We start from the raw sequence: 27844 nt of genomic DNA, 5'->3' as shown, positions 1-27844 counted from the left end.
CGCCCAGACACCGCCCAGTGCCGTCCCCTCGTGCGGGATGTCACGGAGCTTCTCCCGCGGGGCGAGGCCCGGATGCTGGTGGTTCTGGAGGAGCCCGTGGGCCTGCCCAGGCTGGGCTTCCTGGTCTCGGGGCCCAACTGCGTGCGAACAGGTGTGCGTCCTCTGGACGCGGGGTACTCATTCTTGGGGAGTCCAGTGCCTTTTCTGCTCCCAGCATATCACTGGAGTCCCACTGCCTGTCCCCCCTCACGGCCAGCGCTCGGCCCTCAGGCCCTCGTGGCCACGTTGCGTGGGCCGCCTCAGCCAGGACACGGGGCTGAGCTTTCCAGAGAGTCCCCTGGTGAATCCCTTTGCAGGGAACAGCAGCTCCTTGCTAAAAAACTAAAGCACGCAGAAAACCTTGAATGTGTGTGAGTCGCCCTGCACCAGGTCCGCTGTCGGAGGCGCCGGTGGCTCTGGAGTGCCCCCTGCTGGGGGCGCCGCGCAGCCGTGGGCTCGCAGGCCCTCGCGCTGGTCCAGGTCCGGAAGCAGCTGACGCTGCAGGCGGGAGCCCCCTGTGAAGCGTGCTCCGGAATGGCCCTGGGAAGCAAGTCAATGCGTCCTTTGTTCGGCAGAATACAGTCTTGTTCCATCAGTAGAGGCCCGTGGGGTACAGGAGTCATACGGAGGGCTGAGGCTTTTCCCCAGGCTTTTGGACGGGGCCTCACGTGTGGCTCCGCTGCCGGGTGGCCAGGCCAGCCAGTGGAGCTCGGGGCTGGGATCCCGATTTCGTTTTGCTTTGTCTTTGTCCTGACGGCATGTCAAGAGGAAGGTCCCCGACTGTGTTGGCGGGAACATCCGTGTCTCCCGGTGTCTTGACACATGGGACCGTAGGCGCAGCCCCAGGGTGCCCTCTTGCCAAGGTAGCGGGCATGGTCAGAGGGACCTCACGTGGTTGCAGGGACCTCGAGGCCCGTCTCTGTAAGGTCGCCGCCTGTGGGAGTGACTTGCCGCCCCATCGGTGCTCGGGGTAGAGCGGCCACACTTTTCTTAGATCCAGGAGGGGTGTTGGGGAAGCCCCTCGGCCACAGAGTGGGAGGGAGGCTGGAATACACCCCCAGCCCCAGGATCCGGTCCCAGGAGAGGCGGCAGGAGCCCGAGTGCAGCCCTGCCCCGTGATAGCCGTGGGAGAGAGCCCCACGTCCCCTCCCTGGCCACTACCCCGGGGAGTGGGGGCTCTCGTTCAACGTCCAGTGTTCGACTTCCGCTTGTTTTGTCTGTTTGGCCTTTTCCCTCCGCCCAGTCCGTTTCCCAAACGGAAGCGCTTCCTTCGGGGAGTCTGGGTGCCCCCCTCACCCACCCTCTCCTGCTTCCACTCCAGACAGTTCCATGGCTACCTGGACACCCTGATCAAGGACATCTTCGTCCCCAATCTGCAGTGGCACGCGGGGAGGACGGCTGCGGCCATCCGCACAGCGGCCGTGTCCTGCCTCTGGGCGCTTGTCAGCAGCGGGGTCCTGTCAGATGAGCAGGTAGGGCTCGTGCGTCCTGGACCCAAGAGGGGAACAGGCTGTGCCCTGGGCTTCCGGGGCCTGCCCAGCGCACCTGCCGCAGGTGAAGAGCGCTCACCTGAGTCTCCTGATAGTGGCAGCAGATGCTCCCAGACAGACCGAGGGGACGGGACTGTGGGGCCGGAGAGCGAGCAGAGGTCTGGGGGGAAAGCCTGTTGTTTCCTTGGGTCACCTGGGGGTTTTCTTAGGTGATTGTTACTGTTTACAAGAAAAGAATTTCATCACAGGAGTCTGACTCAAGAGCGTTGTTTTTATTCATATTTCCAGTTGGATGAGGAATTGAGGAAACAGTAGAAGTAGGGAAAACATTGTGGTACCTGAACAGCTGTTACTTAAGTTGAAATGTTCCCCAAACTTTACTGGACACGATATCCAGTCCTGCTAGTAAGTAGTGGGCTGTGTAGGATCGGTGCCTAAGACTTTCTGAATAACAGATTTTTAAAAAACCAACTGACCGATGTTCAAATTACCTGGATTTTAAAATCAAGATTCAGGTCTGCTTCTTACATAGAAATTTCAAAGTAGCTTTCCAGACTCAATCATACTTGCATCAAAACCAAGTCTCTTCAGTGACAGGCAAAGTACACAGTGTGTGAGTAGCAGTCTCTGTCACCAGGGTGGCACCAGCCGTGACCCACAGCTTGTGTGGTTTTTTTTATCGCAGATACGGGAAGTGCAGGAAATGTTGATGCCTCAAATTCTAACCACCCTGGAAGAAGATTCTCAGATGACTCGATTAATTTCGTGCCGAATCATTAACGTATTTTTAAAGACCTCTGATGGTGTGATTGATCCAGACAAATTCATCAAGATTTATCCTGGTAGGACATTTTTCTTTTCCAAATCATATGCCTCTGTTTGTTTGACAGTTGTTTCTTTTGTAGGAAAAATAGAAAATGCTACTTTGACTTCTGGTCAGGTTGGTGCTATGAGTCTAAACGTGGATGTGACAGGTATGACGTCACTGAATGTCACTGAATAAGTAACGTAGCACGAGAAACAGGACAGACGTCTTATGGACCGGAATTGCGGGGTGGGAGCTTAGACGCCCACGGCAGCCGGGGCTACCACCCCGTGGCCTTCGGTGTGAGGGCGCCAGCCCTGCCTCGCGTCCCCCGTGTCACTGCCTCTTGGAGCCTGGGAGCACCGATGAGTCCCGGCCACAGAAGCGAAACCCGGCCCCGAGCGGAGCAGCGTCGCTGGAGGTGGGCCTGCAGCCGAGAAGCTCAGGGGCTGGTGGGTGTGCCCACGCTGGCAGGAGGTGGAAGGTACAGGCCCTCAGTGCCGTCTTCTCCACGTGCCGTTGAGATCCGCAGAAATCTACAAGGGTAACAGCCGTTCCAAACGAGTTGAGCACTTCCTGCAGCAGGGGCCACGTCTGGCCCCCAGGGTGGCAAGAAGCAGCCCCTGAAGCAGCTCAGGAGGCGGACGAGGAAGAGCGGGCGTGCCGGCAGAAACAGGAGCAGAACCGGAAGAGCTGAGAGCAGAGGCCGCGGGGAAGGGCCCCCTGCTCACAGGCGGAACTAACAAATCTGGCAAAAAGTCAGCGGTTCCTCGTGCCTGAGGCAGTGGTGACCCTTAGCCCCTCCTGTGTAAACATCTGGATTCCCTGCCGTAACATCTGTTGCCACCTACGGCTAGAATGAAGTGTTATCTTGGAACCTATTGCATGTGTAAGAATAAACGTTTGTAAAAAGTAAAAAAGCAAGTTGAGAAACAGAGATGGAAGCGGGAACGCAGAAACCCTGGGAGCAAAGATGGGAGCGGGGCTGAGTCTCTAAAAGGCGCCAGTCGTAGGGGCAGGCGCGTCGCGTGCATCTGTGAGAAGAGCACGCATTGATAGAAGTCTCACCCGTTCACAGGAGGCATTTCTGCGGGTCGGGAAGGACTGTTTGTCCACTTTCAGCGTGGGACATCTGGTCCCAGAGGCTCAGCAGAAACACAGCTGACGTAGCTGGTGGCCGTCGTGTCACCGGGCCCTCAGCTCTGTCCCCAGAGCCACGGTGGGCGGAAAGCGGGGTCAGCAGACGCCCTTCCTGTGCCGTCTGCTCGTCGGGGACGATGGGGCAGCCGGGCCGTGACGCCTGTGTGTGACTCTGAGTCTGAGCATCTCGGAGCCGGGGGGACGCCAGCCGCCTTGCAGGTCAGAGGGCGAAGACGCCCAGGCCGGGTGTGAAGCACACCTTCACTCTGTGTCCACGGAGTCCACCGCTGGGCCAGAGTGGCCGAGGGTCCCGGGACACCTGCTACCACCACCGCCTCCCCAGCACCCGCCTGTGGGTTTCCCAGGACGGGGGCCGGCGCTCCACAAGTGCTGGGAGCTTAGCTGGGAGCCGCCTGCCCTGGGACCTCTGCTCACTCTCCTGTCTGGCCCCTCCTTGCAGAACTCTTGAAGCGCCTGGATGATGTTTCCAACGAGGTGAGGCTGGCGGCCACCTCCACCTTGGTCACCTGGTTGGAGCGTGTCAGGAGCGAGGCCGGGAGGTGCTATTACCAGAGCAGCATTCAGCACCTGTACAGGGAGCTCCTCGTGTACCTCGACGACCCCGAGAGCGCCGTCCAGGACGCAGTCCTCGGTAAGAGCTGCTGCCCCACGCTCGGGCCAGCCGCACGGGAGCAGCTGGCCGGGCGCCCGGACTCGCTTGGGCCCGCAGTCTTGCAACCCGTGTCCTCTGAGTTACTGCGGGTCCCAACGAGCTTGTGTCCTGTGGGTTACGGCCCCTGGTGTTCACCGTGGTAGAAGTTAAAACTTGAGAAAATGTTAAGATACTGATTAATTTGTTTAAAATAACAAAAAACCCATTACATTTTAACGTAAATAACGTGGTTTTGAAAGATGTGTTTTGTAAAACAAAATAACAAGAACAGTGGCATGATTTTACATTTTTGTGAATCTCTCTAACGTCGAGCTGATAGAAAACAACCAGACGCACATCTCTGCGTTGCGTCGGTTGTGATGTGTGTCGTTTGGTTAAAGTATGTGAAAAACAAACGGCCCCCACAGATGTAGCTGGAAGAGAGGAGTACCTTGATAGCGGTCCTCTTCCTCACCGCACGCTGACTGGACAGGTGGTAGTCTCCTCAAGGTTCCTTGGAGTGTAGACTCTGGAGCCACTGTGGAACCACACCTGTTCTGCTCAAGTCCGTCTCTCCGCCCTGCGTGCTCACTAACGTGGACGCGCTCTGTTCTCAGTGTCAAAAAGTCACTGTTGGCATCAAGCTCAGAAAAGTCTTGGAAAGAACAGCTTCAGGAGGCTGTCAGGCTTTTGGTGGCAGAAACAAGTTTCTATAATTCTGATTACTGCTTGAGAGCTTAAATTTTATCATCAGCCACAAATACTGTCACTTCATTCGCTTACAAGAAAGCATCCTGTTGAGTCCCCAAGTCTGAATAACAAGAGTCAGTTGTCACTGGTCGTTCTTTCAAGTAAAAGTGGTGTCTGGGAGCTGCCCGGCCCACGGCCCCATTGCACACGCGTGTGCCTCCCGTTCCATCCCAGGGTGCTGAAAAGCTAAAAAGGAAGGACGCGTGTCGTATCCCCTGAACCACCACCGACGTGTGAGCGAAGCCACATGGCTGAGACGGCCATAAACAGACTTCAGTTTAGAGTGGAGTTCTAAAAACTGTTCAAATAACCCAAAAGAAGTCAAGAAAGGAGAACGAGAAGGACGCAGAGGAGGGACGAACAGGAAGCAGACAGAGAGCAGATCCAGCCACGGCGTGATCTGTGACCATCCACGCTGGGCGCTCGGTGGAGGGCAGACGCTGTCAGTCCCTAGAAAATCCAGACTTCATCGGAATGAGTTTACTAAAAGTTGGGTGCCCAAGGGTTGAGATTTCTTAAAGTAGATGATTTTTATGCTTCTTTGAGGACATTAACTAACTCTTGCAGTGACTCACTCCCCAGAGCCCGGCCAGTGCTTGTGCCGCCCTGGCCTTGAGCCCTCAGTGCGGAGGGTGCCCCGTGAGCCGGGGGTCATGCCCTTCGTGTCACTGTGGACGGAGTTCTGACTCACACCCCCTGAAGGGTCTCAGGGCCCCCAGAAACCCCGGGGCACCCTTTGAGAGCCCCTGCCCAGGCCACCCGCAAGTTCAAGTGCCCCGTTGTGCTTTGAGTGAGGGCGCCGCGTCGCTGCTCTCTGGGTAACGGAAACAAACTGTGAATTCGAGACCAATGGAAACTGCTTACAACGGCAACAGCTGAGAGCAGACAGGTTGTCTGCTTTGGCTTTGCGCCAGGGGCCGGCATGTGTGCTCGACTGGGGCTCCTGGCCAGCCGTCGCCCTCCCCGTTCGTACAGACCGCACGGTTCGTACAGACGGTGAGCAGGGGGTACACAGACTCCCTCACACCTGATCCCCACCATGCACCGCCTCCCCCGTGGTCAGCAGCCCCCCCGGGTGCTGCATCTGGTCCAGTCAGTAAGCCTCACAGACACGCCACAGTCACCCCAAGTCCATGGTTTACGTTAGGGGTCACTCTGGGTGCCGTACATTGTGTGGTTTGGACAAGTATATAATGACATGTGTCCATCGTTACATTGATAGTATCATACAGAATAGTTTCACTGCCCTAAAAATCCTCTGTGCTCCACCTCTTTTGTCTCCCCGCCCTCCCAAACTTTAGCGACCGCTGATCTTTTACTGTCTCCATAGTTTTGCCTTTTCCAGAATGTCATGTACTTGAAATCATATAGTCTGTAGCCTTTTCAAATTGGCTTCTTTCACTTAGTAATAAGCATTTGAGATTCCTCCATGTTTTTTCGTGGCTTGAGAGCTCTTTTTTTTTTTTTTTTTTTTAGCACTAATATTCCATTGTCTGAATGAACCAGTTTATTTATACATTCACCTACTGAGGGGCATCTTGGTTGCTTCCAAATTTTGGCGATTATGAATAAAGCTTCTCTAAACATCTGTGTGCAGGTTTTTTGCCAACGTAAGTTTTCAGCTCCTTTGGGTAAATACCAAGGAATGTGATTGCTGGATCATATCGTAAGAGAATATTTATTTTTGTAAGAAATCACCAAACTGTCTTCCAAAGTGGCCACACTATTTTGCATTCCCACCAGCAATGATGAGAGTCCCTGTTGTTCCCCATTCTGCCAGCATGTGGTGTTCTGATTCTGGCTATTCTGATAGGTGTGTAGCGATATCTCATTTTAATTTGCATTTCTCTGGTGACATATCACGTGAAGCATCGTTTCATAGGCTTATTTTACATCTGTATATCTTCTTTGATGAGGTGTCCGTTAAGGTCTTTGCCCCCCCCCCTTTTTTTTTTTGGCTGCGTTTGGGGGCTATTCTTCGTTGTGTTGTGCGGGCTTCTCATTGTGGTGGCTTCTCTTGTTGTGGAGCAGGGCTCTAGGCGCGCGGGCTTAGTTGCTCCGTGGCATGTGGGATCTTCCCAGACCACGGATCGAACCCGTGTCCCCTGCATTGGCAGGCAGATTCTTAACCACTGTGCCACCAGGGAAGTCCCTGGCCCATTTTTTAATTGGGTTGTTTGTTTTCATATTGTTGAGTTTTAAGATTTGTATATTACAGATAATAGTCCTTTATCAGATATGTCTTTCTTAAGACTTTATTGTTAATTTTTTTGTTTCCTTTTAATTTTTTATTTTTTAAGTTTTTATTGGAGTAGAGTTGATTTACAATGTTGGGTTAGTTTCTGCTGTACAGCAAAGTGAGTCAGTTATACATATACATATATCTACGCTTTTTTAGATTCTTTTCCCATATAGGTCATTACAGAGTATTGAGTGGAGTTCCCTTTGCTATACAGTAGGTCCTTATTAGTTATCTATTTTATATATGGTAGTGTGTATGTGTCAATCCCAGTCTCCCAATTTATCCCTCCCCTCTTTTCCCTGCTGGTAACCATAGTTTGTTTTCTATATCTCTGATTCTATTTCTGTTTTATAAATAAGTTCATTTGTATAATATTCTTAGATTTCACATATAAGTGGTATCATATGCTATTTGTCTTTCTTTGATTTACTTCACTTAGTATGACGATCTCTAGCTCCATCCATGTCACTTCAAATGGCATTATTTCATTCTTTTTTTATGGCTGAGTAATATTCTCACATCTTCTTTATCCACTCATCTGTTGATGGACATTTAGGTTGCTTCCATGTCTTGACTATTGTAAATAGGGCTGCTATGAATATTGGGGTGCATGTATCTTTTCAAATTGGAGTTTTTTCCAGATATATGCCCAGGAGTGGGGTTGCTGGATCATATGGTAGTTCTACTTTTAGTTTTTTGAGGAACCTCCATACTGTTCTCCATAACGGTTGTACCAATTTACATTCCCACCAACAGTGTAGGAGGGTTCCATTTTCTCCACACCCTCTCCAACATTTATTGTTTGTAGACTTTTTGATGATGGCCATTCTGACTTGTGTGAAGTGATACCTCACTGTAGTTTTGATATGCATTTCTCTAATAATTAGCAATGTTGAGCATCTTTTCATGTGCCTGTTAGCCATCTGTATGTCTTCTTTGGAGAAATGTCTGTTGAGGTCTTCTGCCCATTTTTGGATTGGGTTGGGTTTTTTTTGACATAGAGCTGCATGAGCTGTTTGTATATTTTGGAGATTAGTCCCTTGTTGGTCGCTTCATTTGCAAATATTTTCTCCCACTCTGTGGGTTGTCTTTTCGTTTTGTTTATGGTTTCCTTTGCTGTGCAGAAGCTTTTAAGTTTAATTAGGTCTCATTTGTCTATTTTTGTTTTTATTTTCATTATTGTAAGAGGTGGATCAAGAAAGATCTTGCTGTGATTTATGTCAAAGGGTGTTTTGCCTATGTTTTCTCTAAGAGTTTTATAGTGCCCGGCCTTACATTTAGGTCTTTGATCCATTTCAATTTTATTTTTATGTATGGTGTTAGGGAGTGTTCTAATTTCATTTTTTTACATGCAGCTGTCCAGTTTTCCCAGCACCACTTATTGAAGAGACTGTCTTTTCTCCATTGTATATTCTTGCCTCGTTTGTCGTAGATTAGTTGACCATAGGTGCGTGGGTTTATCTCTGGGCTTTCTATCCTGTTCTATTGATCTATATTTCTGTTTTTGTGCCAGTACCATACTGTTTTGATTACTGTAGCTTTGTAGTATAGTCTGAAGTCAGGGCATCTGATTCCTCCAGCTCTGTTTTTCTTTCTCAGGATTGCTTTGGCTATTCGGGGTCTTTTGTGTTTCCATATATATCAGATATATCTTCTGCAAATATTTTCTCTCAATCTGTGGCAAAAGTTTTTAATTTTAATGAAGTCCAGCTTATCAATTATTTCTTTCATGGATTATACTTTTGGTGTTTATCTAAAAAATTATTGCCATACCCAAGGGTCACCTAGGATTTCTCCTATGTTATATTCTAGGAGTTTTATATTTATGTCTATCATCAATTTTGAGTTAATTGTCATGAAAGAGGTAAGGTCTGTGTCTAGATTTTGTTGTTGTTGTTGTTGTTTTGTGTTTTGGAGGTGGATGTCCATTTGTTCTAGCACCATTTGTGAAAAGACTGTCTTTGCTCCATTGTATCGCCTTTATTTCTTTGTCAAAGATCAGTTGACAGTATTTATGTGGGCCTATTTCTGGTCTCTCTGTTCTGTTCCATTGATCTATTTGCCAGTACCACACTGTCTTGATGACTGTGGCTTTATAGAAAGTCTTGAAGTTGGGTAGTGTCAGTGCTCCAACTTTGTTCTTCTCCTTCAATATTGTGTTGGTTTGTTAATATCCACACAATAATTTGCTGGGATTTTAATTGGGATTGCATTGAATCTATATAGAGATCAAGTTGGGAAAACTGACATCTTGATAATAGTGAGTCTTCCTGTCCATGAACATGAAATATCTCTCCATTTATTTAGTTCTTCTTTAATTTCATTCATCAGAGTTTTGTAAATTTTCTCATATAGATCTTCTATACATTTTGTTAGATTTATACCAAGGTATTTCATTTTGGAAGGTACTACTGTAAATGGTATTGTTTTAATTTCAGATTGCACTCATTCATGTCTGGTATATAGGAAAGTGATTGACTTTTTTTTTTTTAATTTATTTTTGGCTGTGTTGGGTCTTCGTTGCTGCGCGCGGGCTTTCTCTAATTGTGGCGAGTGGGGGCTACTCTTCGTTGCTGTGTGCGCGGGCTTCTCATTGCAGTGGCTTCTCTTGTTGCGGAGCACAGGCTCTAGGCGTGCGGGCTTCAGTAGTTGTGGCATGCGGGCTCTAGAGCACAGGCTCAGTAGTTGTGGCACATGTGCTTAGTTGCTCCGTGGCATGTGGGATCTTCCCGCACCAGGGCTCGAACCCGTGTCCCCTGCATTGGCAGGTGGATTCTTAACCACTGTGCCACCAGGGAAGTCCAAGTGATTGACTTTTGTATGTTAACCTTGTATCCTGCAACCTTGCTATAATCACTTATTAGTTCCAGGAGTTTGTCAGTTCTTTCCAATTTCTACATAAACGGTCATGTCATCTGTAAACAAAGACAGTTTTATTTCTTCCTTGCCAATGTGTATATTATCTTTCATTTCCTTTTCTTATCTTATCACATTAGCTAGGACATCCAGTTTGGTGTTGAAAAAGAGTGGTGAGAGGGGACATCCTTGCTTTGTTCCTGATTATAGTGGGAAAGTTTCAAGTTTCTTACCCTAAGTATCATGTTAACTGTAGGTTTTTTCATAGGTATTCATTATTGAGGAAGTTACCCTCTATTCCTAGTTTACTGAATGTTTTTACTCATGAGTGGGTGTTAGACTTTGTCAAAATGCTTTTCTGCATCTATTGATATGATCATGTGATGCCTCTTTTGGCTTGTTGATGTGATGGATTACGTTAATTGATTTTTGAAATGTTGAACCAGCCTTGCATACCTGGGATAAATCTCACTTGGTCTTGGTGTATGATGCTTTTTATACATTGTTGGATTTGATTTGCTAATATTTTGTTGAGGATTTTTGCATCTATGTTCGTGAGAAATATTGGTCTGTAGTTTTCTTTTCCTGTAGTATCTTTTTCTGAGTTTGTATCGGGGTAATGCTGGTCTCATAGGATGAGTTAGGACGTGTTCCCTGTGCTTCTATCTTCTGGAAGAGATTGCAGAGAATTGGTATCATTTCTTCCTTAAACGTTTGGTAGAATTCGCCACTGAACTCATCTGGTTCACCTACTGGGGCTGGTGCTTTCTGTTTGGGAAGGTTATTAATTATTGATTCAATTTCTTTAACAGATATAGGTCTACTGAGATTGTCTATTCTCATGTGAGTTTTGGCAGATTATGCCTTTCAGAGAATTGGTCCATTTCACCTAGGTTATCAAATTTGTGGGCAAAGAGTTGTTCAGAGAACCAGTTTTTGGTTTTGTAGATGATCTCTGTTGATTTTCTGTTTCAGATTTCACTGATTTATGCTCTGATTCTTCTTTTCTTCTGCTAACTTTGGATTTAATTTGCTCTTTTTTCTAGTTTCCTAAGGTGGTGATTTAGATTATTGATTTTAGATCTTTTTTTTTAATGTGTGCATTCAATGGTATAAGTTTCCCTGTAAGCACTGCTTTTCACTGCATCCCACAAATTTTGATAAGTTGTGTTTTCATTTTCATTTAGTTCAAAATATTTTTTAATTTTTCTTGAGATTTCTTCTTTGACCATTGTGGTATTTACAAATGTGTTGTTTAATCTCCAGATATTTGGGAATTTTCCAGTTATCTCTTTGTTACTGATTTCCAGTTCAATTCCATTGTTGTCTGAGAGCAGAGATTGTATGATTTCTGTCCTTTTATATTTGTGAAGGTGTGTTTTATGGCCCTGAATGTGGTCTATTTTAGTGAATGTTCCATGGGAGCTTGAGAAGAATGTATACTCTGCTATTGTTGGATGAGATAGTCTATAGATATTTGATTGATGGATGGTGCTCTTGGGTTCCGCTTGGGTGTACTTACCGATTTCCTGCCTGCTGGATCTGTCCGTTTCTGAGAGAGGGGCATGGGAGTCTCCAGCCACAATAGTGGATTAATCTATTTCTCCTCGCAGCTATCAGTTTTGCCTCACGTTGTTTGTTACTGGGCTCATACGTGATAAGGATCGTTATGTCTTCTTGAGAACTGACCCCTTAATCATTATGCAATGCCCTCCTAACCCCCGATCACTTCCCTTGCTCTGCGGTCTGCTCTGTTTATGGCTGTTGTAACTTTAATATGAAGCTAAGCTTGGCTTAATATTTATTCCTGGCATCATAAAGGTGTTTTCCTGTTTTGCAGAGGCCCTCAAAGCAGGCAGTGTCCTCTTCCCTGACCTCCTGGTGAGAGAGATGGAGGCCGTCCTCCATAAGCATCGTTCACCCACCCACTGCGAGCAGCTGCTACAGCACCTGCAGGCCCTGCCACCCGCCCCGTGACCAGAGTCCTGGGAGCAGAGCCTCAGCACAGCAGCCGGAGGGGGAGCGAACGCCCAGGCCTCGGCCTCACCTGGACTGGGACGCGTGGCCTTTAAATCTCGTCACAGGGCACCTTTCTGTCAACAGCCGAGGACCCCCACAAGCAAGCCTTTAACAGCAAGAAGAATGTATTCTCTCAGCACCACGCCCAGTGCTCTCCTGGGACAATTCTTCACACTCAGCAGTTTTTGAAATAAATGACTTTCACTGAGTGGCTTCTGTACTTTATGGCTAACTCATGCAATTCACTGAGAGGTCTGCCAGAAACCAACAGCCAACTTCAAATTTAATGTCAACTTCTCATACCAAATCAGCACATTCTTTTTTTTAGTCTACGTGCACTGCTAGGTTCATGGCTCATTGGTTCTTTCTTGCTCAAATGCCCACCGAGAAGGTTCTTGAGTATTTAAAGAGAAAAAAGACAAAGTGATTAAAAGAAATGTTCTTTCTCCTGAAACTTAATATCTCTCAGTGAAAGACTGAAAAGAATTTGAAATCTTAAGAACTATTATCAGTGAAATCTTTCCCATTTAAAATACACTGGAATTTAAAATGTTCTGTGGATATATTTGGTCACAGTATTTTTTCTTAGGTCAGTAATTCTGACAGTTGAAAATAGGATGTTTAATCAGATATAATTTTGGTTGCTCTCTTGTAAGTAGCAGTACAGTAAAGTTGTATTATATTTTCCTGCACTTTCTATCCCCAAGTGCCTAAAAGATTTCATTTTAAGTGAGTTTTATTTCCATAAGCCAAATATTTATGTTAACACAAGGGGAAAAAAAATGCTGCGTTTTTTTCCGAAAATCAAATACTAACATTTATGCTTTGGTGTTTGAAAATATAAGTTAAACTAATTATTTAACTATTCTGTATGTGTCTTTGCGTGTTTTGATAATTGAAATTGAGACTCATTTTTTCCCTGAGATCTAACCTCACAGCGATCGCAGCCGCGAGAACCCTGGGCCTTTGGACTGAGGGCCCCCACTGCTCATCGTAGTGCCCTGTCTGGACACCGGGTGGCAGGAGCTCCAAACGAGTTAAGACAAGGGTGTCAGGAAGGCTTCCAAGGGCTCACCCTCCGGGTGGGGGTCGGACCTGGAGAAGGGCTGAGAACTGAACCTGCAGCACAGACCTGGGTCACTGCACCCCTGGACCCATGGTGACGCAACTCCTGACCGCAGTGACCCTTCCGAGTCTCTGAAGCCACAGTTTCTCTCCAAACCCCATTTCTGTAGTTGACGACTACAAGGATGGAGGATGCCCTCAGGTGTGGTCTTCCCCCAGCTTCCTGATTGCCCTCTGCCCTCTGTATCCTCTGCGTGTCCTTCCTCAGCACCATCTGGAGCCCGTTAGAGATGCGTATTATCAGGCCTTGGCCCAGACCTACTGAATCAGAGACAATGGGCTGGGGCCCAGCAGCTGGCCCTCCGGGGGATTCCGATGTCCCTAAAGTATGGGGACCGCTGCCTTGAGAACCATGCATTTTCACATCCAGCAAGAAGCTCCATCTTCTACCTTTGGTCAGACATTCAGTGTTACGGCTGAGAGGACACCACGTGCTCGACCCCTCACCTCCCACAAGGCAGGCGGGTTGGGTGCTCCCCCCCCAGCTGCTGTCCAGCCCGGCTGCCGCGCGGCTGCCACGGAAGCATTAGCGGTGCGCTTTCGTTTCTGTGCATCGTTAGGGGAACTATTCAGAGGCAGCACTGCGGTGAGTCAGGACACCTGACACAATCTTAACAGCCTATGAAAGGTTATTTTTTTTGGCCGTGCCGCACGGCTTGTGGGATCTTAGTTCCCTGACCAGGGATCGAACCCGGGCCCATGGCAATGAAAGCGCCAAGTCTTAACCACTGGGCCGCCAGGGAATTCCCAAAAGAAGTTTAATTTATTGATTTGTTCTTTTATGGATTGTGCTTTTTGTACTGTATCTAGGAAGAAATTTTTGCTGTATTCAGGAAATTTTTCATTTCCTGAATTTAAGAAGCTCAAAAAGTTATTTTCATAAAGGTAACTTATCTATTTGCCTCTACCTATGCTGTGGTTCAAAAACAAGTTTTACTTCCTTTTAAAATCTTTCCATGACCTAAATGAAGGTACATCCTTCTAGGGCAGCGGTCCCCAACCTTTTTGGCACCAGGGACCGGTTTTGTGGAAGATGGTTTTTCCACGGAAGGGGGAGAGGGGATAGTTTCAGGATGATTCAAGCACACTACATTTATTGTGCACTTTATTTCTATTATCATTACATTGTAATATATAATGAAATCATTTTAAAACTCACCATAATGCAGAATCAGCGGGAGCCCTGAGCTTGTTTTCACTTGCCACTCACTGATAGGATTTTGATGAGTCTGCAAGCGACTGATTTATTATGTTCTCTGTGCAAACCTCTCTGCTAATGATAATCTGTATTTGTAGCCGCTCCCCAGCACTAGCATCACCACCTCAGCTCCACCTCAGATCAGGCATTAGATTCTCATAAGGAGCGTGCAACCTAGATCCCTCGCACGCGCGGTTCACAGTAGGGTTCGCGCTCCTATGAGAATCTAATGCTGCTGCTGGTCTGACAGGAGGCGGAGCTCACCCGCCACTCACCTCCTGCTGTGCGGCCCGGTTCCTAACAGGGAGCCCTTGTTCCCTGGTTCCCTGGTTGGGGACCTTTGTTCTAGGGTGAGTTGCTTGGTTGAAGGTGAAACACCTACCTTTTAGTAGCCAAAGAGAGCCCTATATGTGCCAGTATGGAATGACCTCTAAAATTGTAAAAAACAAGGAACACTACACTGTGTATGGAATGCAGCATATGTAAAAGGAGAGAAGAAGCTGCCTATTTGCTTTTATGTGCATAAGACATTTCTAGACGGTTACAAAAGAAACTGGTGAGAGTCGTGGCCTCTGGGAAGGGGACCTGTAGGGCTGAGAGACTGGAGTGGAAGTTGGGTCTATGCCTCTTGGTACCTTTGAATTTACTTTCTTGTGCACGTGTTCCATAGTCAAAAATACAACTCAGCTGAGACTAACTCAGAAATCAGAAACCCGACTGACTTGGGTGATGGTCTTGGCTCCTAAGTCAGCACACCTGTTTCTTCTGTGTAACCAGAGCCCTATTCCAGGGAAGGATGTTCAGGATGAAGCAAAAGGTTTACCAAAAAGTTGTCTTGTTGAGAAATGAAAATGCAAAGACTTGTACCCAAGTGTTCATAGCTGCTTTATTCCAGCCCCAAACTGGAAATCACCCAAATGTCCATCAACAATTATGAATGGATAAACTGTAGTATATCCATACAACAGAATACCGCAATCAAAAGAAACTAAACACTGCAACATGGGTGGCTGTCACAGACATTAGGCTGAAGTAAGCCAGATACGAAGGAGTGCATCTTTTACTGGACTTCTAGAACAGGCAAAGCTATTCCATGGTTCTTTTTAACCACTGAACTAATGACGGATGTTTAGGGACCTGTTGTACTCTTTTCTCTACTTGTGGATGTGTGGATTTTGTGTGAACTTTTTCATAATTGAAAATACCAAAACTAAAAACAATCATTGGCTGAGTTTGGAAGGCCAAAGCTAAGACTAAGTGCTCTCAGAGGCTGCCTTCCCCAGGCAGGAGCAGGAAGCGTGGTGTCCCCTTACCAAGCAAAGGCTTGCCTCTCCACTACCGGCTGCTATCTCAGTAGGGAGGCAGCAGCCTCCATTACCCCTCAGCCTCTCTCCCTGGGGTCTAAGCCTCCTTCCTGTGACTCTTCCCATAAGCAAATGATGGCTTCAGGAGCTGGCTGGGACACAGGCCTGGAGCCTGTCCCAAAGGCAAAAGCACTTGCTCCATTGTTCTTAGGTGCTTGTGCAGGGTTTTCTGAATGTTTTGGAAAAGTGTAATTTGAAGAGGCAAAGCAGTGCCCCTTGTCAGCTGACAACACATGGTAACTGCAGACAGAAGAATCCATTTAGAAATCTAGGTGCTCTCTTCCTGGCCTAACTGATGGCACTTTTATCCTCTAGGACTTTACATTAGTTCCTTTACATTTCCATTCTTCAAAAAGGGAGTTGACAGTTTTGGCTAAGATTGAGAGTGAAGAGAAGTGGTGAAAATGGCAAATGTAAAGGTGGGGACAACAATGGCCTTTTCTTTAATTTTTTTAAAATGTTTATTTATTTGGCTGCGCCAGGTCTTGGTTGCAGCACGTGGATCCTCATTGCAGCACACGAACTCTTAGTTGCGGCATGTGGGATCTAGTTCCCTGACAGGGGATCGAACCTGGGCCCCCTGCATTGGGAGCACGGGGTCTTAGCCACTGGACCGCCAGGGAAGTCCCAACAATGGCCTTTTAAACTAATGTAGGGGGACTGGGTTTGGGGCAGAACACTGGCCCGTTTCCAGTCTCCCAAAACAGGCATTTGAGTTGGGATGTTCGGCCTCAGGATCAATTATTTGGGGCTGCATGTCCAGGCAGGAGGTATTTTTTTCACATAAGCATACACATCAGTCCTGCTGCTCGCCTGGCTACAGCTCTTTACCTGCTGAAAATGACCCTCCTGCAAAGACTTCACTCGCCCTGAGAAGTGGCCTTGGTTTTCATGGCAGGATGACAGCTTTAGCAACTAACACCTCTCATGGAAGTGCTTTAGCCTGTACCTCTTCCCATTATTAACAAAATAAAATTAATGTTTCAGAAGCTACTGTTAACATTTCTCATACGACTTGAAAGCCTCAATGACATTTAATGGCAAAACTAAAATTAGGAATTTCGGTTTGGTGTACAAAATCCCTACAAGATAAAAACGTACCTTCTTCCATCGACAGATGAATGGATAAAGTAGATGTGGCACATATATACAGTGGAATATTACTCAGCCATAAAAAGGAATGAAATTGAGTTATTTGTAGAGAGGTGGATGGACCTACAGTCTGTCCTACAGAGTGAAGTAAGTCAGAAAGAGAAAAACAAATACCGCATGCTAACACGTATCTATGGAATCTAAGGGGAAAAAAAATGGCTCTGAAGAACCTAGGGGCAGGACAGGAATAAAGGCGCAGACACAGAGAATGGACTTGAGGACACGGGGAGGGGGAAGGGTAAGCTGGGACGAAGTGACAGAGTGGCATGGACATACCTACACTACCAAATGTAAAACAGACAGCTAGTGGGAAGCAGCCGCACAGCACAGCACAGGGAGATCGGCTCGGTGCTTTGTGACCACCTAGAGGGGTGGGATACGGAGGGTGGGAGGGAGACACAAGAGGGAGGAGATATGGAGATGTATGTATACGTATAACTGATTCACTTTGTTATAAAGCAGAAACACACCATTGTAAAGCAGTTATACTCCAATAAAGATGCTAAAAAAAATGTATCTTCTAACAGTTCAGCGACGGGATTTCTCCCACCGACTCCGGCCCGAGGCCCAGAAGCCCCGGCGGCCTGGCCTCCTGCCGCGGGGCACGCGGCGCTGGTGACGCTCGCTCGGGTGCAGCTGACGGAGCTGACGGCCCCGGTGCCGCCGTCGCCGCCCCCCCCCCGCCCCCCACAGGCGCGCAGCCACCCCTCCCGCCTGCAGCTCCGCGGCCGGCCTCCTTGCGCACCTCCGGCAGGTGCGCGCCGCCCTCGCCTGAAGAGAAAGTACCACCATCCCCGCGGCCGCTGACGGGCCCTGCATCCATCGCCGGCAGGGGGCCCCGCTCCTCCCACCCCGCGTCCTAACGGCCTCCACGTCTCCGCCGGGCCCGGCCGCACCCAAGATCGCCGCGGAGCCGCGACTCACGGACGCCCCGGGCCCAGCCAGCCGTCCTTGCAGCCGACCTTGCGGCGAGGGCGCGGCCGTGTAATCCGGCCTCGGCCAATGCGGGGCGCCGGCGCGGCCCCGGGCCGGACGTGCGCAGAAGCGCCCGCGGCCTTGTGTTCTGGCGGCGGCGGCGGCGGCCCCGATTGGCCGAGTCTGGGTCACGTGGCCCCCGCCGAGTTTCCCCTGCCCGTGCAGCCCCGCCGGAACGCGGCAGGTTCCCGGAGCGGCCCGCAGGCGTCGCCGCTCCTCACTGGCTGGTGGTCCAGTCGGGGCGCGCCGCTGTGGCGGTTGTTATTTTGATGAGAAATGGAGCCAGAACCGTCGTCAAATTGCACCTGCGGTCCAACCATGTCTTTTCAGTTGAGTCCCCGAAACCTGTTTAGCTTAAGCCAGTTTGAGCAGCACGTTCTCTTACTTGCAAGATTAACCGTCAGAGTTGAAACACAAATAGAGATAAATACTGATCAGAACGACCTGGAAAAAAAATGAATTTTTCATGTACTAAGCTTGTGACTTAGTAAGGGATTGGACTCCCATTCCTCCAGTTGGGGCTCCCCTCCCACTGTCCTCCGGCCCCCAGAGATTTGGAAGGGGACCAGGTGCCTGTGAGTGGGGGCTCGGGATGCTGACAGACCGTAGCTTTCGCGGCTGGCAGTTAGCCCACCCTCTTCCGGTGACGCTCTGAGCACAAGCTCTACACCCCAAACACAGCTGGGGAATACTGACGGGGGCGCAGCGGGGCGCGGTCCACCAAGGGCCCACCCCACCTGCTCTTAGCACCACCCTTCCTGAAGGGAAGAATAGGGAGCTGGGGAGAACCTGTCTCCGGGTCCAGGGGCGGGAGAAGGAGAGGGCAGGGGTGCCCTTCCTTCTCACCACACCCGCTTCCTTTCTTCGTACCTGGGGTAGAGAGCGCTCCAAGTCAAGCAACACGTATACATGGGCTTAAGTGGCTGATTCCAGGGCTAGGGCAGGGAAAGTCCAAGAGGAGCCTGGCGTGTCCTGCATTGCCAGAAAGTAAGGAAGTGCTCCAAAAAGGATGGGGACTCAGGAGCCAACCTGAAGGAGCTCCTAGTGGCCAAAGCTGGAACTATATGAGTGGCAAAATTAATAATAATGCTATTTGCTTATGAGTTACAGAATAATGTAAATATCCACGAGTCCATAGTGATATAAAGAAAGAATAAATAGGGAATTCCCTGACGCTCCAGGGTTAGCGCTCACTACCAAGGGCCTGGGTTCAATCCCTGGTCGGGGAACTAAGATCCCACAGCCACACGGTGCGGCCAAAAAGAAAAAAAAAAATAGAATAAATAAGTGGGGGAGGAAGGACAGCCCTTCCTTACAAAAGTATTCCAATAGATATAGTAGGAATGAGAGAGATAGAAAATCAGCATTAGGCAAACACACCACAGTAATAATTGTCCCAGGCAAGATCTCCTGATGGATTCTAAGATTAGTGGGCAAAACTTTTGAGACAGATTATTGCTTCAAATATCTCCCCCAAGATAATTTTTTAAATAAATTTATTTATTTATTTTTGGCTGCGTTGGGTCTTCGTTACTGCGTGTGGGCTTTCTCTAGTTGCTGTGAGCGGGGGCTACTCTTCGTTGCGGTGCGCGGGCTTCTCACTGTGGTGGCTTCTCTTGTGGCAGAGCACGGGCTCTAGGCGCGTGGGCTTCAGTAGTTGTGGCACGTGGGCTCAGTAGTTGTGGCTCCAGGTTCTAGAGCTCAGGCTCAGTAGTTGTGGTGCACAGGCTTAGTTGCTCCGCGGCATGTGGGATCTTCCTGGACCAGGGCTCGAACCCTTGTCCCCTGTACTGGCAGGCGGATTCTTAACCACTGCGCCGCCAGGGAAGCCCCAAGATATTTTTTAATTACAAAGGGATTAATAGTAACTTCACAGTGGAGAGACTTGACCAAAACACCTTAACCGAGCGATGAAAGTATAGGGACTTCCCAGGTGGTCCAGCAGTTAAGACTCCATGCTCCCAATGCAGTGGGCCCGGGTTTGATCCCTGGTCAGGGCACTAGATCCCACATACCGCAACGAAGATCCTGCGTGCTGCAACTAAGACCCACAGCAGCCAAATAAATGGATAAATTTTTTTTAAAGTATTGTTAGTTACCTTAATAAAAAAATAAATAATTTTTTTTTAAGTGCTTAAGGTATAAGACATAACAATGTTAACACTGGGGGAAATGAGACAAAGAGTACATGGGAAGTCTGTATACTATTTTTGCAAAGTACAAGTGGACAAGGGTGAATTTACCACTCTCTTGGACCGGGTGAGCAAGGGACCTTCAGCATCAGGGCTGACCCTTGTGGCTCAGAAAGGCGCGAGCTGGTGAGATGCTGGGATGAATGTGCTTCTGTGGAATCTCAGCTGCCCAACCTGTCTCTACTGGCTTGGCAGGTACCAACGCCCTGAGCAGGGACAAACTTGGCAAGTTGGAGGAACAGCAAGGAGACAAGTCAGGGAGCTTACGAATGATCGAGAGGAAGACGGTAGGAGGCAAGATGGGACAGATGGCAAGAGTCAGACGTCAGGACCACATCAGGTGAGGGTAGAGAACATATTCTCACTTACCCCTTCACGTCTCCTCCTACCTCCGTTTATTATAATTCTATTATTCTTGTAGGTTTTCCTCGAGTACCTGTGTGGCGTTAAACAATATACAATCCTTAAACCTCTGTATCTTGTCCTGCCAGCTTTGGACGGTATCGCTATCCTTTCCCCCAACGGAAGACAGGAGTCCTGTCCTTTCCTCTGCCCTTCCGCCTTCCACCCACCTCCCAACTCCCATCACCCAGACTTTTACTTGTACGTTGTCAAGATTGCTCTTTACGGTTAGAACAGATTGAAAATGCTTTTTCATGCTTTGCTTGCAGATCGTAGAAGCCCCCACAGCCTGCCTTTTTCCCTGCGGTTGTCTGTCTCAGAGCCCCTGGCCTCTTTGCTGTCAGGCCCTCTGCCCGGCCGTCACTGCGGACATCACCCATGGCCCACTGGTCCCGTGCTTTTCCTGTTCTTGGTTTCTGGCTTCATATGCTGAAGTACATTATAAGCACATCCTCAGAAAGGGATGTCTTTGCATATCTAAAAAGACCTTTAATTTGCGTTCATAACTTGGCATCGGTTTCTAGATTCCAAATTTTTCCTCAGGATTTTGAAGGCACAGCTCTATCATTATCTTGCAGTTGACAGTTTGATGGTCATTCCTTTGGAGGAGTCACTGGAATTTTATCTCCAGATGCTTTTAAGATGTCTCTTTATCCCTAATACTCTGAAATTTCACAAGAACAAGTCTAGATGGGGATTTTTTTTTTTTCATTCACCCTGATCTGTGCTTGAGGGGCCCTTTCATTTTCTACAATTTTTTGTTTGTTTGTTTCTTTGTTTTTAAGAACTTTCTCTCTGTTTTCTCTATTCTCTAATTCTGGAACTTCTGTGTACATGAAGGTGAACATCCTGGACCATCCTCCACAGCTCCATCATTTCTCACCTATTTTTTCTCCTCTTCCTCCTCTTTTTCTTTTTGGGTTGTTTCTTCTATGTCCTAAGATAATTATTTGGCTTTATTTTCTAAGTATTCTATTGACCTTTTTATTTTCACCATTTACTTTTTAAGTCTCTGGGTTTTGTTGTTTTTGTTTTTGGCTGCGTTGGGTCTTTGTTGCTGTGCGCGGGCTTTCTCCAGTTGCGGCGAGATGGGGCTACCCTTCGTTGTGGTGCGTGGGCTTAGTTGCTCCGCAGCACATGGGATCTTCCCGGACCAGGGATCCACCCCGTGTCCCCTGCCTTGGCAGGTGGATTCTGGTCCACTGCACCACCAAGGGAAGTCCCAAGTCTCTTTTTCTTTAAGTGAATTTTATTCAGATTTAATTTACATACAATGAAATGGTCCTATTTTAAGTGTATATTTTGATGAGTTTTGACAAATATATACAGTTGTGTAATTACCATCACAATCAAGATATAGAATATTTCCATTACCCCCAAAACTTTTTTTGGTCCCCTTCCCAGTCAAACCCCACTCCACAGCCAGGCCCTGGGCAGCCACTGATCTGCTTTCTGACATTACAGATGGCAATGTCATTTCTATATTGCCATGCTCAACACAGTGTTTTTGAGACTTAGCCACGCTGTTGCATGTATCAGTTATTCTTTCCATTTTTACTGCTGAGTCGTACTCCGTTGTATCACAATTTTTTACCTGTTCAGCAGTTGAGGGACGTTTGGGTGCTTCCAGTTCGGTTTGGAATAATGCTGCTAGAAACGTTCGTGTACAAGTCTCTGCGTGGACATACGTCTTCATTTTGCCTGGGCGAATGCCGAGGGGTGGAATCGCTGGATGGCATAAAAAGTGTAGGCTTAACTATATTATAAACTGCTGATCTGTTTTCCAGAGTAGTTGTAACATTTGACGGTCCCACCAGAAATGTATGAGAGTTCCATTCACCCTGAATGGAACTGAATCTTTCCCATCACTCGATGTGGTCAGATCTTACTTGGTTATTCCAGCTAACTCAGTTTCCTTGACAGGCCTCTCCTCTAAATAGAAAGGTTGACGGGAGTGTCCTGTCCAAGGGTAAGGGTTACCAGGTGCCGGACCGACGGAGGAATTCCTTGGGGAGCCCCGCCCCACTCTAAAAGCACCAAGCAGTTTGCTTGATTTGTTTGGAGAAGAGAAATCTGGCTTCTGGACCAGGGAGCCAGGCCAGCTGCCAGTTGCTCTGTGGCCTGCATTTGGGAGGGAACAGTTGTTCCGTCCAGAGCTCTGGTTAATCCCCGGTGCCAGCCCCACCCCGAAGCTGAGCCTCCGAGACCAGGACAGATAAGCCCCCGCCTCTGCCCAGGCCACCCCAGCCCCCTCCCCACCCCCGTGCCTATCCTGGGGTGCTGCTCCCTCGGCCACTCTTCTAACTGCTTTTCTCCTTGCCCAGATTTGCTGAATGCTCTCATCTACTGACGCCTCCCGTCCCCACCCACCTCCTTTCTGTGCTTCTCCACTAATCCTTTCAAGGAAGCCTTAGGTGAGAAGAGGAGAAACTGCCTGTGCTCAGCTCTTCTCTGCACTGAGAGCTTGACTTCTGTCTGTGGGCGGAGAAGAATGTCCACGGGCATCCTAGGTGGAGAAGCAGACTGCAAAGCGGCATATACAGGGTGCACTTCTATAAAAATGTACGCATATGTACACAGAAAGTGACAGAACAGACATAAAAATGTTTACAAAAGTTACCTCTGGGTGATGGGATCAAAGTGATCTATGGGTTTTAAAAAAATTTTTAAATACTTTCTTATGTTTTCTAAACTGTGGTTATGAGTGTGGCAGTTTGCATAGTGGCTAAAGCCTCAGGCTGTGGGGTTGCACAGATCTGGATATGGATTTTCAAATGGAGGGGGATGAAGGCACAGGTGGGGACTGACCTTGAGTCCCTGATGTGACAGGAAAGTTCTTGTAAACCAGCCACAACTTTTTTGTCTCTCCAAAGCCACAGATGGTCAGTAGCCGCTGCAGGAGCTTGGGGACGCATTGTCCCTTCATGCCCTGTGGAGCTGAGTAAAGTGACATTTCCGCATTCTGAGATTGGAACTAAGATTTTGCTAAGAGATGTGTCTCCTGCCCTGACAGAGTAGAGCTGACCCTTCAGATCTCACCCCAATGAGACCCATGCGATCCTGGCAACAAAACACTGTTCTTCCAGCTCTTAGCTGCTTTGATTGGAAGAAAGGAGTTTCAAATCGTCTTCTTGATGTCTGTGAAGAGTTTAATGTGATTGCAGAATACATAAAACAAAGATTGTCATCATCTTGTCCACAAACTCAATTGTGCTCATCCGTCTGCGTGTCTGGTGCCAGTGCAAAGGTTAACTCTGGCAAGCTCCATCAGTCAGTGATCTTTTTTTTTTAATTTATTTTTTATTATTTTATTTTTGGCTGCGTTGGGTCTTTGTTGCTGCACACAGGCTTTCTCTACTTGCGGCAAGCGGGGACTACTCTTCGTTGCGGTGCGCGGACTTCTCATTGCGGTGGCTTCTCTTGTTGCAGAGCACTGGGCTCTAGGCGTGTGGGCTTCAGTAGTTGTGGCTCGCGGGCTCTAGAGCGGAGGCTCAGTAGTTGTGGCGCACAGGCTTAGTTGCTCCGCGGCATGTGGGATCTTCCCGGACCAGGGCTCGAACCCGTGTCTCCCGCATTGGCAGGCGGATTCTTAACCACTGCGCCACCAGGGAAGACCAGTCAGTGATCTTCTTACCAAAGAAATGAACAGACCTTAGCTGCTAAGTGTCCTCCAGCCCTTACACACAACCCTGCCCGTAAAGGTGAGATCTGCTTACCTGCAATGTTGGGCTTTTCATAAGGAAAGTTTGGGTCACCTTTCACTTTCCTCTGAATATGCAGAAGCAAGGAGATTTCTGACCATAGAAATGGAAGCAGAAGCCTCTCAGATACTTCCTAGAAGATACCTGTCGTTGTTGGCGGTCAGAGAAAAGACGTGCACGTGCTGGTTGCCGTCAAAGCCTATCGCTCACGGTGCGGGAGAGGAGTGCCCTCCTCTAGTCTGGAAATACCTCAGGGATGAGAACGGACTCAGGGCCCACAGGAAGACAAAGGTTCATATGCTTTTCTCCAGCTGGTTGGAGGGTCTTTGAAGAGGCCACAAGTGGATGAACTGGCTGCACCTGGTTGTGTGATGGTCTGTGTAGATTGTGACAGTGACTCACCACAGGCAAAAACACTCACTGTATGACAACAGAAATGCTTCAGAACTCAAAAGAATCCCACTTTGATTTCAAATCTCAGTTACCTCTGCTTTACAGCCACATCCCCGAGAAGGAGAGGTTTACCTTACGGAGACTTCCAGCACGCTTCGGGGCGTTTAAGAATGGACATTTGAGACATGGGAGCCTGTGTGATAAACTCACAGATGCAAAGGACCTGATGCATAAACAGCCGGTCACCAGCATATATCTGCGGCCACCAGGAGGGTGGGCACCTTTTGAGAACGGGAACGGGTCCCCCCAAGTCTAAGCCCTGGTGCTGTCAGGACGTCGTCATCACATGGATGACGCTGGGAGTCCGGGTGTTGTGGCTTCAGGAGAACAGGGCTGCCAGTCAGTGTGAAGTGTACGTTTGTCTGCGTCCCATTTCCTGCTGCATGAAAGAAGGGTGTCTCCAAAGTTCAGAGAAATGTTGTCAGAGAGGGACAGGAGGAGGGACAGCGCCCTACTCACCACGACAGAAAGATCCACGTCGTGGTCCAATTGATTAGTCCTATCGTGTTTACAACCTCCTTTTAAAAAGTCTCGCATTAAAACAGATCCATGGGAATTCCCTGGTGGTCCAGTGGCTAGGACTCCAAGCTTTCACTGCCATGGGCCCAGAGTCAATCCCTGGTCAGGGAACTAAGATGCCACAAGCCACGTGGTGCAGCCAAAAAAAAAAAAAAAAACCACACAGATCCAAATACTGATAAACATACCGACTTGAGTGAATCTCCACGGAATCATGCCGAGTTTAAAAAGCCAACCTCAGAAGTTGACATACCGTATGATACCATTTATACAACGTTGTTCAAAAAATATTTATTGATTGATTGATTGATTTGGCTGCGCCAGGTCTTACTTGCGGCATGTCGGATATTTATTGCAGTGTGTGGTACCTTTAGTTGCAGCATGTGGGCTCTTAGTTGTGGCATGCATGTAGGATCTGGTTCCCTGACCAGGGATCAAACCCGGGCCCCCTGCATTTGGAGTGTGGAGTCTTAACCACTGGACCAGCAGGGAAGTCCCTATACAACATTTCTGAAATGACAAAACTTTAGGAAAAGAGGGCAGGCTAGTGGTTTCCAGGGGCTAGGGACAGGCGGTGGAAAGGGGTGGGGGCTGCAGAGGGCACAGGAGAGATCCCTGGGGAGCTGAAACCTCCCAGCATCTTCACTCCTGGTTACACGAGTCTGGACACCTGTGCCCCACGTTGGGAGCAGCCTTCATTCTGGCCCATCCGGCTCCTGGGTCACTATTTTCATGCTGCCCTTTCCCCTTGGAACAGGTTAAAGCCCCCAAGCAGGTGGATTTTATAATCAGTGGGAGGATTTCATCCACGGGAGGTACCTCGGGGAGGCTGCTTTCCAGAAGCCACAAAATTGTACTAAAATTCACATAACATTTACCATCTTAACCATTTTTCAGTGTCCAGTTCAGGGGTGTTAAGAATATTCACATCGTTGTGCAACATCACCACCGTCCGTCTCCAGAACTTTCTCATCTTCCCAAACTGAGACTCTGTCCCCATTCAACACTAACCCCCATCCCCCTCCTCCAGCCCCTGGTGCCCACCCTCCTTTCTGTCTCTGTGAGCCTGACTGCTCAGGGACCCTCCCCCTGAGCTTGCCTGGGCCCTCCACATGCCCGCCAATACTCCGTGTTGTCCACTCTGATCGCTGCCAATCTGATGGGGGTAGAGTGGTATGGAGTTACTTGAATTTGCATTTCTCTGATTACTAATGGGCTGAAGCAACTCTTTATTATATTCTTGTCATGCATTTAAATTTCTTTTTCTGTGGATTGCCTGTTCCCATCCTTTGCCCATTTTCCTATTGCATTCCTCTTTTTCTTGTTGATTTGCAGGAGCTTCTTGTATATTCTAAACAGTAACTCCTTGTCTTTTTTTTTTTTTAAAGCAAATTGATTTTTTTTTATTATTTATTTATTTATTTATTTTTGGCTTTGTTGGGTCTTCGTTTCTGTGCGAGGGCTTTCTCTAGTTGCGGCGAGCGGGGGCCACTCTTCATCGCGGTGCGCGGGCCTCTCACAATCGCGGCCTCTCTTGTTGCGGAGCACAGGCTCCAGACGCGCAGGCTCAGTAATTGTGGCTCACGGGCCTAGTTGCTCTGAGGTATGTGGGATCTTCCCAGACCAGGGCTCGAACCCGTGTCCCCTGCGTTAGCAGGCAGATTCTCAACCACTACGCCACCAGGGAAGCCCCTAACTCCTTGTCTTTTAAAGATGGCAGATATCTTCTGACCTGTCATTTGTCCGCTGGCTTGTTCGCGGTATCTTTATTGAGCAGACATCTTTCATTTTGATGTAATCAGATCCATCAGTGTTTCATCATAAGGTCTGTGCTTTTGAGGTTTGTTTTAAGAAATCTTTCCCCACCCCTGGGAAACAGAGCCTCCTTCATTATTTTCTTTTGACAGCGTAGTGTTCCTTTTTTTTTTTTTTTAATTTAATTTTTTTATTTATTTAATTTTTGGCTGTGTTGGGTCTTTGTTGCTGCGCGCGGGCTTTCTCTAGTTGTGGTGAGCGGGGGCTACTCTTCGTTGCAGTGCGCAGGCTTCTCATTGTGGTGGCTTCTCTTGTGGCAGAGCACATGCTCTAGGCATGCGGGCTTCAGTAGTTGTGGCTCGCGGGCTCTAGAGCACAGGGTCAGTAGTTGTGGCGCATGGGCTTAGTTGCTCTGCGGCATGTGGGATCTTCCCGGACCAGGGCTCGAACCCGTGTCCCCTGCATTTGCAGGCGGATTCTCAACCACTGCGCCACCAGGGAAGCCCCCGTAGTGTTCCTTTCATTTAGGTGTTCATTCATCTGGAATCTAGTTTTATTTCTTTAAAAATAAAATTTCAATGAGAAAACAGCAAAATATTAGTAGTTGTTAATTTAGGACAGTGGAGTCAGGGTGCATATTACTGTACTTTTTCCATAGTTTAACATTTCTAAACTTCTAAAATTTCTAAAAATTTCTCAGTATCAGTATTTTGTGCAAAATACAGGTAAAGTCAAATAAGAAAACAATTTACAATGCCCCTACTTGGATAGAATCACTGGCAATTTTCTGTGCCGTGTGTGTGTGTGTGTGTGTGTGTGTGTGTGTGTGTGTGTGTCTATACACACATGGAATCATATAGAGCCTACATTTTTCAGTTAACAGCTTGTCACTTCCTGAGTACATTTCATGCCCCGTCTCTGCACATATGGCACTGTGAGCGCTGTTTTCTTTTTCAAGGAAAACTAGCTTTGTTCTTGGAGTTTTCTCTTCCCTCCCGTGATTTAACTCCATAAG

General features: G+C 48.1%; 1 protein-coding gene and 1 pseudogene across 1 annotated transcript in view; both read left to right on the top strand.

Moving 5' to 3' along the window:
• DNAAF5 (dynein axonemal assembly factor 5) overlaps positions 1–12777 on the top strand; it is a 35565-nt gene extending 22788 nt beyond the window's left edge. Inside the window, exons 10-13 of the mRNA XM_061209241.1 lie at positions 1361–1511; positions 2215–2371; positions 3935–4126; positions 11815–12777. Of these exons, the coding sequence (XP_061065224.1) occupies positions 1361–1511; positions 2215–2371; positions 3935–4126; positions 11815–11951 (637 nt within the window). The 3' untranslated portion in view covers positions 11952–12777. The remainder of the gene's footprint in view (positions 1–1360; positions 1512–2214; positions 2372–3934; positions 4127–11814) is intronic.
• Positions 2479–4012, top strand: LOC133103415 (translation machinery-associated protein 7-like; annotated as a pseudogene).
• Positions 12778–27844: the final 15067 nt, after the last annotated feature.

Source organism: Eubalaena glacialis, chromosome 13, assembly GCF_028564815.1.
Source record: "Eubalaena glacialis isolate mEubGla1 chromosome 13, mEubGla1.1.hap2.+ XY, whole genome shotgun sequence".
NCBI lineage: Eukaryota > Metazoa > Chordata > Mammalia > Artiodactyla > Balaenidae > Eubalaena > Eubalaena glacialis.
The sequence above is the reverse complement of the archived record's forward strand: the minus strand, read 5'-3'. Positions and strand labels throughout refer to the sequence as shown.